This window comes from Centruroides sculpturatus, unplaced genomic scaffold (assembly GCF_000671375.1).
Source record: "Centruroides sculpturatus isolate CEXI.00-Female unplaced genomic scaffold, Cexi_2.0 scaffold365, whole genome shotgun sequence".
NCBI lineage: Eukaryota > Metazoa > Arthropoda > Arachnida > Scorpiones > Buthidae > Centruroides > Centruroides sculpturatus.
Window position 1 is genome coordinate 495336 of NW_019384598.1, and position 13643 is coordinate 508978.

Here is a 13643-nt window from a genome sequence, read left to right on the forward strand (position 1 = left end):
AAGAAAGGAAAAAAAAACATGCTCGTGAATTACTCCTCAACCCAATAGTTATCACTGTTACTTTACTGGTACTTTATGACAGATTAACTAGGTAAACAATCATTTATCTTTGACACACACCTCAAAGGATGCTGCCATTTTATATTGGTTATACCGAAATTAGAGCATGGTGTATGCAGGTATCAAGCCTGACTTTGCCATTTGTATGCGTCAAGACTTGCCCTACATATCTGCTGAAATAAAAAAGTGGCTTTTCACAGTATTTTAAGGCTACTTACCCAACTAGTCTTGAGTAAAATGCAATCATATACACACATAAACTTAGAAACTTACAATTTATTATAAAAAATAATGTAGTATATTTACATAAAATTACATTTTTATATTGTCTTCTACAAATCTACACTGAATTCTTATGTGACTGATGTTCTAAACAGTTGCAGATATGTACAAAATAATCTGGAACATTCATGTTTTTTAGGATTTTGGAAGGAAGGTTACAGGAGCATCGAAGGAACATCGTGCCAAACAGTCTCCACTACACTAGTAAAATAAACTTTACACAAAGTCTACATTATTAATTTGAAGGAGGAGTCATTAATATGCCTTTTACAGATGGCCAAATTGTCAAGACAGTTAAGGGTCAGTCTGCTGTTCTGGGGATCCAAGATCAAATCTAACCACAAGAATTTTTTACGGACCCATCCCCTAACATCCTGTTTCCCCCGCATTGCGCATGACCAATGCTACAATGAATATAAATAAAAATATAATTCATTACCATAAACTTACCTTAAATCTTCTTGTAAAGTACTAGTGATCTTGTTGATATCTTCTTGAGTAATGACACTCCCTGGACCTACACTGGCAAAATGGTAAAACAATTCTGCATGTTCTAACAACAGTTCCTGAAAGTTCTGTTTAGCGCGCTCGGTTATCTCTCTTTGGTGTTCCTCATAAATCTCTTGAAGATCTTGTTCGGAGAGGGATTCGTAACATTCTCTACCCATGAACAGTACCTGAACCTCGGAGAGTAGCTTTCCCGGAGTGACATAACCGGTTTCTTCTAACAACTGTTTAAACTGTTTCCTCATTCTAAAATTAAGTTAAAGAAAAATTATAATTTTACGTACTAATGTTAAAATTAAGATAAACGAAATAAACCTACTCTTTTCTTCGCTGCTCTGAATCTAATGCCGCCTTATGTTCCTCGAAACAATTCTCCGCTTCCGCAGTATCTAGAAGATCAAAAGGTATTCGTGTTTCCGAACTATCAACAAGATCACTCTCTTGCCAAGGTTGTTCGTCTGGACTTTCGAGAAAATACTGATTAAAGTCGGGATGCTGACGCAACATGTCTCGAACAGTCTGCCAATCACTGTTATTAAAAAATAAGTCGCATTAACGAATCGATTAAATATTATGATGATGGTAATTTTAATCTATACAAAGCAAATTATAATTCCAATAGATTAATTCCTAGAACCTAAAGTTGGCCCCGCATGTTCAATATTTGCCGAATGCCAAGTAAACATTTGGCAGTAACGAGTGGCGTGGATGATTTACTTGTGACTAATATTTGGCATTTGTCGTTTCTCGCTCCTTGCTGATATATTATGCCAAATCGAAGAGGACAAATAAGCAATTATTTGGCAATCAACAATACCAAACGTGGGAGCTGCCTTGAAGGCAAGATAATCTTTTATTACTGGAGTAATCCTCAAACAAAAATACACAAATCATTTCAAAGAAGAAAATATATACATACAAACTTAATTCTTAGAACCTTCATTTGTTAATGAATTAGAATGAATAGATTCTAAGAAAGGAAAATACTTCGATGCTATGGTGCATGCATGTATCATATGTGGAATTTCAGCATCAATATCATATTAAATTAACCAGATAAGGTGCCAGAATGCCACTCAAGATTTAATCTCCGGTTCAATTATGAGTGTTCACATAAATATGTTGACACGTCATGCTTCAAATTCATTTGATAAGGTCATTCACAGTACGAGTTTGTATCGTGTTATCCATGGGTATCCCATAAACCATATGGATGCCCATGGATAAATCCCTGTAAGATATTAAGTGAGAACTCAGTATAATGTATAGTCTTCTTACATAGCTCATTGATGAATAATTCTTAGTCGTTAGTTGCCACATTTATCGGTTAACGTGGTGCTGTCGTAACTTTTCTACTAGGGTCCAAATTTGACACAAAGTAGCCAAACCTGGAATCACCTTATGCACCCCCAAAATACAACTAGCACGTGTTTGCACGAGGCCGCATCCACTTAAAGAGGTGGACGTCCTTAAACTTTAACCCCGTTTTCCGAGTACGGTAGAATGGTCCACTAAAAGCAGACATTTGAACTGCTCTACAATCAGAGGTTGAACCAATCTCTGCTTACTAGAAGAAGAAAGTCTATTCTACTCAAAATAGAACATTTATTATGGTATAATTTGGTTTTTTATACTTTTTGATGTGAATAATAAAAAAAATTATTGGAAATAGAGTTATTTCTGGGAGTTTTGAAGATAATTTACAGTTCAATTAAACAAACTCTAGTAAAATTTTTGTTTGCATTATTTGTTTTATTGGTGTTCGTCTCAAACCGAGTCAACTGTATTCCATATATACTAAAAAACAAGCCTATTTCTATCATTTATAAGTGAAGTGTCGAATAAGTTCGGAGACCACACTTAAGCAGTGGCTGTAAGTTTGCGCATCACCGGATTAATGTAGCTTCACTTTTTACAAGGCTATTGCAACAAACCTTGCAATTGCATAGTTCTATTATGCAATTGCAAGTTCTATTTACCACAGAAAGACAAAAACAATTACGTATGAAATTGTTAAATATTACCATTATTACTAGATTAAAACTAAACGATTGCTGGATTGAATTCGTTATATTAAAGCTACCAACTACTAATTAAAGCCCAAGTAATTTGGCCTAGAGGTAAACATTTGGCACCATCGCTTAATAAATTATTAATAAAATATGTCCGATCTATGTTACCAGAACTGTTAATTTAGATATAACTATATTGCTTACTCATGGCACAAACTGAAAATGTCTTCCACACCCACTGCCCAGAATAACCTCCATTGCACTCTGTCGATTATCGCATTTACCCCAGCAGTGTGTTTATATACAAATATAAAAACTGATTAACTGATCTTTAAAATTATCTGAGTAACCAGTACAGTTATATCTAAATAAATACTTCTGTAAACAGAGACAAGATGGAGGTCCAAATAGAATAACTGGAAACCTGTCCTTATGGCAAGCGAAAATTGCAAATCTGAGTCCCGCACTAAACCAATTCTTTTCTTCTAGAACCTTATAAATTCATTATTAAATATTAATTTATTTACAACTATTAAATTTATCAAGAGATGATGTCTAATGTCTACCTCTAGACCAAATTACTTGACATTTCATTAGTAATTACAAGTATTATCAACAACATAGCTCAATATTATTGGCGATCCTTTTATGTACTTATAACACAATTAATCCAAGTCAAAAATATTTATAAATAAAATAACAGTTCACTATTAGCGCAAGTTCTTCCTCCAACTACTTATAACACCTTAAATTAATTCTTTATATTTATTGATATCTAAATACTGTTCTTTCTGTAAGATTTATATCTAAAATATAAAAGCTTGTTTATCCTACAGTTTCAATAGTAGAGTTTATGATGTTCTGACATATTACAGCTCCACTATGGACCAACCATGTGGCTTCATTACCGAACTATTCCTGCATTTATCAGCTTTAACTAAGCATAACCATTAATTCAGCCAGCACAAAACTTAACATACAGGTAGAAGATCATATCCATTATACAACAAAACAATTGAAAAGTAAAAATTTAATCTAGATTATGTCAAATTAAAAAGACATAAAATAATAAGCATTGTTGTAAGTCCTTTATCACAGAAAATAACTTATATGGCATGTGCTTGCCTCCTGAATGCAAACATACTGCATAGTTCATGCTGGTTATAACACTGTTTATCAGCTCTGTTCGAAGCAAAGTGCATTCTCGGTGGAGACCGATGAAATGTAATTCGTCTTCCTAGAGCATCCTAGAGCATGTGGGATTTTCATGCAGAGAACATGCTGGCAATTCCACATAAATAAATACTTTTGCTGTAGGGAAAGTCACTGATGAATGCAATCCAGTATGTGCAAGCATCATCATCCACAAAAACAAAATCTGCATCTATGACACTTCTACAGCATCTCATGTGGGGTGTTTCAAAACATTGTCCCTGTACCTTCTTGCAACAACCATCCCTTGCTAAAGCCATGGTCACAACATGCGATTTCCAGCCGTGCAGGTGACCGAAACTGCAACGAACATGAGTTGCACGCATCTTCTCGTGGTCACACATTGTTCGCTGACTTTCTAGCGCTGGAAGCGACTCTCATTTTATCTTAAGGATTTCACTGTGGTTAGACATGTTGTGTCTTAATATTTAGCATAAAGTTTCCACATTGTTATCAGTGGATACCTGGTTATCTGTGCTTCACATTGGCTCATGATAGAATTGCTCTTCAAATGTGCACGTGCTCAATATTGTGAGGGCCCGGATTTAAGATTCAAATATTTTTATTCATTAGATTAAAAGTTAGGGTTAACACAAAAAAGGGAAAAATAACCGACAAATTTTCTCATAAAAATCGCTCATAAAACTCCGTTCCCATGACAATACTTCCCTGTAGAAAATGAGTTAACTGTTGTGTCATAAGTTTGTCACTTCGCCCACCATTGGTCAATGAAGATCATCACCTGTGACGTATATAGGAAAATCTCGAAAAGAGAGCCCCCATATAAAAGACAAGAGCAATGACGACACAGGGGGAGAAAGTTATTTTTCTATACTGTGTGTGTGTGGATTACCTGCCTCTCGTCGCCACCGTCTTCAACAGACTTTGAACTTTGATTTGGACTTTGGACTATATTCCAAACCCAGGAGAACAAGAAACTACATCCACGATTTAACTCGAGGTATTTATCCTACACGCGATGATATGTAAGCTCTCTCTCGCTATTTGACTATTCCAAACTCGCGGTTAGGGGCACGACTAATTTATATTTTGCCCGCTACTTATGAACTATACGGATTGAACCCCCGAGAGGGATTTGTATTCCAATTATTAACCATGTATAAATGTACGGAATAAACGGGTATTTTGTTAACGAACGATTGGAGTACATTTCTTCCACCATTATCACCTTCATACTGAACCCGAAGTCCTCGACGAGATCGCTCATGATAATTCCTCCCCATCTAATCGCGTATCTATCCGCGATAAATTGATAGATTGGTGTCAGATCCTGACAGGTGAAAGAATCTAACGATCCTTTCTCCTAACCCTTTTCTTTTCTCCCATCCTTTAGACAAGCGAGACTGGACCTCAAGGTCTTGAGTCAAGTAAGTGGTAGGAGAGGGAACATCCTCGTAAACATCCTACCCCCGATTAGTCTCACAATATTATCTGTGGCTCTGGTTTTCTGCGGTTATGGTTATCTGCGTTACACTGCTATAGTGGTTGGGAGAAAACCTACCTTCTGCTACTTTGTTCTACTTTGTATTTATCTGTGATGCATGCAAAACTTTTGTGACGTGAGAGTAACTTTCTCCTGTCATCTCGTTCTTTCATAATGTGTATGCAAAACTTTAGTGGTGTTTGTAATGTATACTTGTGATTATCTACTGTAATTTCATTGCAATTCTTATTGTACCATTGTAATACTGTCACAATATTTATAGTATTTATTGTTACATAGATGTTTAACCAACTACGATATCATTATATCCTGAATATATCTTTTAATATTTTCTTTTCAACTCTCTTTTTTGTGTACGATACCGGTGTCACAGGTTTTATATTAATTGTAATTAATTATGTTCAATTCTGCTGTACTACATGTTATATTTTAATTGTAAAAGTTGCTCTGGCAGCAATTATATATAATTGATATTTTGTATTTTAAATACTGTCATCTGTACGTTACTTTTATTACATTTACCTATTCCCTCTCCATTCACTGTACAACTGATACATATGACTGTTCTGCAACGTAATTATTGTAAATGTGTAATTTCTGTATGTAACACCTGATTATGCTATGCGACATCAGGCATATAACAAAAGTTATGTTAATAAACTTAATGGAATGGAAACGGAAAAAAAAAAATTGTTCACTAACGTTGCAACTCAGAAACACATGACCCTATAATAAACCAACAAAATTACAGTAGCTTGTTTTTGACTACTTTCAAGAGTTTGCCGACATTTTACGTTCTACTTCAGAGTATTTAAGGAATTTTAGCCACTTTTCTTATTAAAATAGCAAGCAGTTCTTTTTCTGGAATGAAGATAAGAAAAAAAGGTGATTATTTTGATAAAGCTGGTGAGAATACACAAAAAGATAAAATCTTCAATAAAACAAAGAATTAAAATCCCAAAGGTATTCGTGAGCCTGAATAAGCTTGATCAATCTCGATTCTGTAAAAGTATTAATCCTCTAACTATCCATCATGATGATAAACTATTTTCAATGTTGTCACTGTATGACATGGCACAAAGGCGCTTGCTGATTGGATGCACATTTGCAACTGTCACGAGCAGAACAAACTTTTTGTTTCTAGTTGCAATTGCAGTTGAACTGGTTTTCAAAGTGGGTTTACTAGTTAACGGGAACAGCCGTCACGGTTGCAGGTGCCTGCGCGGAAATCACATAGTGTGACCACAGCTTAAGACATAAGAGTTCAGTGCAACCATTAAGGCTAATTGTATCATACCTGCAGACTAGTCTCCACCTTCAATGTTCATGGAACTGTATCAAGTTCTCTACTCTATCCAAATTCTAATCTGATTAAAATCATACTGTACCCAGACTTGTCAGTGAACAGAACAATATTGCCCCATTCATTATAAGTCCAACATCGATATTCTTGAAACCATCTTAAATGAGCTTTTCCGTGCACTGAGTCATGATAATGCAATGTACTAGTAGTCTACAATAAGATTATTTGCCTAGAAACTTTAACACCATTGTAGATAGCTCTGCAGAGAGCTGCCTATCAGACATTTTTCTGCTACAGCACACCATTAACAAGTCCTGTCGACAAGTCTCCGAAATCCATTTCCCGATCGACATTCAACATATCATGTTCTTTGAAATCTGGGACAAAGCCTGGGTACGATGCTCTGCGGCACATTAAAAATCCCAGACACATGTATCTACCTGCTTCAAACCTTTCAATAATTTTATTTCACGTAATCGTCTATGTGGCATATTTGTGGCATTATCACTGTCAGTATCAAACACAAACAGTAATACAATAGAAACATAGCGTACTACTGCAATTAATGAAGCCTGCATATTTTGCATAAACTTGTGCTTTTTAATAGAAAATTTGACTGCTTTCAGTAGTTTTATTATCTGGAAGCATTCACACAAATTTTCTTCTGTGTATTGGATACTTACGCTTGATTTTCAGACATGAACGTACTAATCCCGGTCTAGCAATAACTGCAAGATGCCAATTCCAAGCTATATTAAGTTACTTATGATTAAACAATTGCCTTAGTAACTCTTAAGCAAGTAAATGTTATCAACATAAATTAAGATGATCTAATATACATAAACTAATAAAAATAAACTACAACTAAGAATGAAAATAAATCTACAGTAAAATCAGTCTGGGCAGATATTTAGGTTGTGCTCTTAGTGCTACTTAGTAGAAACTTCCGTGCCACAGAGTAAGTTCCCGCATCTTTTACATTTAGACGTAATCCTGTTAATTTTTGCCTGAATATTTGTATCTTTGGCAGTATATTTTCGGATTATTCTAGATTGATTTCACAAGATTTTCGTTTGCAAAGCACGCTAGCAAATTCTGGAATCTTGTCCTTAGCATTCTGTAACAAACAAAAAATTAGGGGTTTTTGCTTATATACTAGTCTAGAGTCATGTGTGCTACCAATTCCTTCTTAACACATGTCCAAAACTTAAAGATTGATGGTATTTGGTTGGATTTGGAGTTTTTTGGCACAAGGGTAGGCCAAATAGTGCCAGCTGTCTCTCTCTGTATGCTCTTTTTGGGTGTTTTAATATGTCATAATTGTTTTGTTGTATGTCCTAGAGTTCTGTATATAAGCTTACTGCCTTCAGATATGCCATTGTAGGTTGAATTTGTCTGGTATCATCTAGTATATTCCAAAGAGCTTGGTCATCTGAAAATATTTGTTGCTGAAGCTAGTGTTCTCTGCCTGTTTTCGTAGAAGACATTTGTACCTACATGAATAGACAAAACTGTAATGATAATTTAGCCCATGCAGAGAATGGAATGCCTGGATAAGACAACAAATATATCAAGTGCGTCTTCTTGTAACCGAGTGTGTTAGCTATCTCGGAAATTTTTCATGTTATTGCAATGGGAGTAATCCCTCTTAATCGATGTTCGGAAAATTGCAATCTTGTATACTTTTAATCCCTTCTCTACGTGGTTGCTATATGACTATAAACCAACCTTAATTTCAAATCTAGTAACAGATTTCGCAAAGATTCGTTGAATTAATATTCTTATATTTAATTAAATGAAATACACATCGTTTTGAAAATTGTCAATAATGAAATTGTGGATTAAAAAACTAGTAACTGTAATTAAATTATTATAAAAAAAGAAAATTCTTAACTTACCCGTCCCCTATGCTGTTGAGATTAGGAAGTAATTCGCTAAGTACTTCGGGTAATATCCTAATGTACATTTGTATTTTCCTTCCGATGTATTCTTCTTTAAGTTTTTTAACGTGTCTTCTAAACATTTTCAGAGCGGCGTCGTGACCGAACAGATTACAGTAATGAATGAAGTCTTGATTAGGAGAGAACTTTTTACTGACCGAATTCCACACGGCCCTGTAATCTGTCACTTGAGAACGTATGAGTTGCTGGTATGCTTCGGTGGCGATATCCAGTTCTTCCTTTCTCATCCTGGCTGCGTCCACAAATGGCACTATTTTACTCTTGGTCTTTGTCCGGCTGTCAATCATCTGAGCCAGGACGATGAATGCCAGTTCGACATTGACGTTCTCGTGAGCGGACGTTTCGATTATTACTATGTTGTTTCTGTACTCCCTGCGGTTGACCAGACGTTCTGCTTCTTTAATGTACTGATCGACGGCTTCGTCATTTTTGGTAGTAGCTAGGACGATTGGCTTTTTAGTTTTTATAAGATTATTGAGTATGAGAGATGTGTATTCGGCCTGCTTTTCCACACTACGTCCCTGCACTTCACTCACGTCAAACACACATATGAATCCGTCAATATTCAGTTTGCCGTCAGGGATTAATTTTTGCTCATATTCCTTTTCTATTCCTATTTTTAAAAAAGTTTGCCATTAGTATTTAATGTGAGAAATGCAAAACTTAAATTTAAATAATCTAAAACTAAATAACTTTAATTTTATCAACTACAATTAAATCAAAATATGTAGCATAGACTATGTTACTATTAACAAAAGGAAGAATTTAGGACTAATAAGAAACTGAGCTTGTATATTAACACTCAATATGCTTCACTATTCATTCGTGTTATCAATAACAATCTTAAATATTCCATCCTGCCATGTTTACGAACTTAATACAACTAACCACCAATTAATTCCAAGAACTTTTATACAATAAAGCCCATCATTAAAGCAATCGTACGTAAGAAGAGCATTCAAAGATGGTCATTCGATGACAAAGTTCTTCATAGCACAAGTTTATAAATAATTCTGTTTTAATAATAATTCTACACAAAATTTCACTGATGATGGACCTTACCGTTCAAAAGTACTCAAAATTAACTGACGGCAAACTGTATTATTTACTCTGTGTTTATAATATAACTATTTCTAACCTGTTACCGGTGCGTCTACTAACTCTTTAAGAGTTAGTAGATGCACCGGTACTAACTCTTAAGAGTTAGTAGACGCACCGGTCCGCAGAAAAGTGAATGTGGCAAAGAAATCATTTAGAAGCCTGTGAGAATCTTTACAATCCCAAAAATGTTTCCCTTTGCTACACATATTTCAACAAAAATAGATATAATTTAAAGTGTATGAGCTTATTCTTATCTTTAAAAAGAAAGCACATGTCAAACCAAAGTTAACTCAAATTCCTATACAAAAATAGTTGCAAATACCAAACTGCAAAATGCCCAAATATGGAGCTTCTATTCTACAATAATAGGTGGAACTTCTAATATGGACTGGAAAAACTTCATCCAGTAAATAATAAACCTCTTTGAGAAAAGAAAGTTGCCGCCTTGCTTCCAATTATACTTTCCTCTCAACATTTTGAATAAACTTGTGACAACAGTCAGAAGTGTCACTACATAAAGGCAACTCCTAGGGTCTCACTCTCGCAGGGTCTGGCAAATTTGGTAGTATACTTTAATACTTAAATCTTAAAATTGGTAATGAATGAAATCTAAATAAGTATCTGTTGCAGCTGCATAACAATCATTTTTAAAGTTAATTGATCAAGTACTCTAGTCAATGCTGCAGAACTGGACTTTACCTCTTTAACTGATGAATTTCTATGCTTTATGTTACTGTAATTATGTTAATTATTATCCAAGAAGTACGTGACCTACAATGATCGACAGAGTAACCGTCCGGATTTTGTCTCCCGTTTGCATTTAAATGTCCTGTCATCTATCTCACCTCTAGAAAGCATCTTAAGTGAAAATGGTGACTCAACAACAGAGACAGCATCCTGTGTTCTGCAGTTTGCAAAATTGCAATTGCTCGTCATTGTGAAACCCGAGTAATTGGCAGGAGCAGTAGAATTGCGGCTGTCTCAGGAATGGGGGAAAAGATATGCAGTAGCAAGTGTAGAAAGAATTTGACTATTGGTTGGATGTGTGTGCCACGTGACACGAGGTGCATGCAACGAGAAAGTGTAATGGGCAAATATAAACTTGGATAATTTTTCAATGTTTTAATATATGTTACAATGTTCTGTGATAATAACTAACGTAATTACAATAATTCTTTTTATAAGATCTGCGTGTATATATATTTTGGAAGCTGTAGCAATTGGCTTAGAATGCAATACAAATACAGATCAGCCACTAATTTTCTAGAATACTTTACTTGAAAGTCTTATTGTATAAATCACTTTTCCAGACCAATTACATAATAAATCAGCAGTACTTCCCAAACCACTAATTATATTCCTTTGCGTTTCTAAAGCACCGTGGATCAGAATATTCTGTACTAGTTCTCCTCCTTTACATTTAATGGTATTGCATATAAGGAAAATAATGGGGTGCCTGTACATAACCCAATGAAAACTAGTTGTACAAAAGCTGGAGTGTGTGACTCAGTAGCCAAACAAGGTTATATAAAAGATACATTCTTATCATCATCATTCTATAGCATCAAAAACCAAATATCTCTAACTTCCTGACAAAGATACATACGGACTCATTTAGAACAGGAAAGTAGTCGAATGGTACATTTCTTGAACATCAAAATCACAATTTCTGATAGCCAAATACACACAAGTATGTACAGAAATCCGTGTTTGACGTGGTTGGGTATAAGACAGCTGCATTCAATGCTCTTATGAAAAGGGCATATTTTCCATTGCATGAACATTAAGGACAAAATAAAAGAATTCCACTACAAACACCTAGCCAAGATCTATTTTTTATCCTAAAAAATACTTAATCAACAACTCCAAGAAAGAAATTAACCACAGCCTTTGCTATCAGTACATTGCAATGGGGTTAAAGTCACCAGGCAGGTTCGTGACAAAAGGAAAGTGAAGTGTGCAACCATCTTTAAAATATACAAAGCCCAGAGGGGAATGCATCAATAGAAAAGTTGCCATCGATATCTGAAACAAGGGGATGTATCCAATCGAAGGAAGCCACAACACAGGTGAAGTTTATAAGGTGACAAAGTAGCAGGCTAACAATGGAGCATACCTATTTGCACATGATATATTTAACATCAGTTATAATCTAGTTCAATTTTGTTCCAAACACATCATCCACAAATGTATTTAAATAATTAAAGATAAGAGCAAACGAAGCTGTTACGTTACAAAATCAAAGTTTTGAGTGAACTGATGTTCAGATTTTTGAAAATGTTATATTGGTGTAAATATATCCACAAAAGTGATACATCACAGAGAGTATTACAGAATCATTTCATTTCTGAAATCTTCGACGGAGATAGGCAGTGCCGTAACTAGGCAGGTGCAACAGGTGCACCCGCACAGGGTCCACTTGAAAGGAGGGACCAAAATGTATGTATTTTTTTTATTATTTTCCCAACCCTAATTAATTAAGGGGCCTAAATGCAAATTCTTGCACAGGAATGGCTAGTTACAGCACCGGTGGTAGGCAAGAAACATATATATTACACTTTCATCCACACAGGACGATTGAGTTTTGAATGACTGTAACCTAACACCTTTGTCAACCAATGTCTTCACTTAGAAAACAAGCATCCAGTTTTGTTCGTTTTGAAAAGTCCAAAGATTTGTTACAAACGAACCCAAAAACATTCGGCAAAAGGAAAGGATTTGGTGCCGGAGTGAACGATAAGTACTTTTACCAATATATCTTAAAGCAATATTCTATTTGCATGCTCAAGAAATGTTTCATTGAATAGTCATTAACATAAAACATTCAATAAAAACGATGACATTTTTCAATGATGCAAACATAGTCGTGTAGTGTTATGTAATAAAGCAATCACAGCAAACATTTTCGATTCGTTCTAATGATTTTCTTTAGATATAAGTATGAAATGAATGCCATTTGTCTTATAAATAAAGTCACATCACATTATGAATTTGCCAGTTTCAAAGTCTCGCCACTCTTCTTTAATGTTTTCAACATTGAGGCTTTCTTTAAATATTTTCAATTCGCAATCATTTTACGCAATCTCTGTTATATAGATGTATAAAATAGGCATACAAATAAAGTCATTCACTGATGATAAATCATAAAACAATTTATTCCAACACACTTCTTTGATTATTTTACCATTTATTAAAGATAAAAGCAAATACATATACTAATGAGAAAGATGAACTTGTTTATTTTTATATAACGAATTAAATCTAGACCGAATGTTTCCTACCGAAAAACACGAGGCATCATCCATGTATTTTCGGAGTCAACGGGTGTTTGGATTTTATAATCACTGACACCAAAAATGCCACTTTTCATGTCAAAATGTAAAGATTTCTGAAGAGTTATTCAGTAACTATAATTGCAATAACTGCATAAAATTATTATAAATTGGAAATTAACGACAAACAAATATAAATTTTCTGTACCAGACGTGACCATGGAATAATTTCGACTTTGCCATCCGTTTTTCTTGTCATTCGACCCACGCACTAGTTTTTGTGTGTGATGTATATAGTACTTACTTCCGACATCGTACACTTTTAATTCTAAGACAATTTTGAATGCAAATTTTGTACAATTTTATCCAAAACAATCTAATCAAAAGATTTCCTAATCATAATTACAAATACGCAGGGAGTTCTCCTCAAACATTCCTACATTTAAACAGTTCTGTAAAATCCATTTG

General features: G+C 34.7%; 1 protein-coding gene across 7 annotated transcripts in view; it reads right to left on the reverse strand.

The window, feature by feature from the left end:
- LOC111624929 (rho GTPase-activating protein 190-like) overlaps nucleotides 1-13643 on the reverse strand; it is a 134394-nt gene that overhangs the window by 66495 nt on the left and 54256 nt on the right. For all 7 annotated transcript variants that reach the window (XM_023367915.1, XM_023367918.1, XM_023367917.1 and 4 more), the window contains exons 3-5: nucleotides 8740-9415; nucleotides 1169-1378; nucleotides 793-1095 (exon numbers count right to left, since the gene is read on the reverse strand). In XM_023367915.1, coding sequence (XP_023223683.1) covers nucleotides 793-1095; nucleotides 1169-1378; nucleotides 8740-9415 — 1189 coding nt within the window. The remainder of the gene's footprint in view (nucleotides 1-792; nucleotides 1096-1168; nucleotides 1379-8739; nucleotides 9416-13643) is intronic.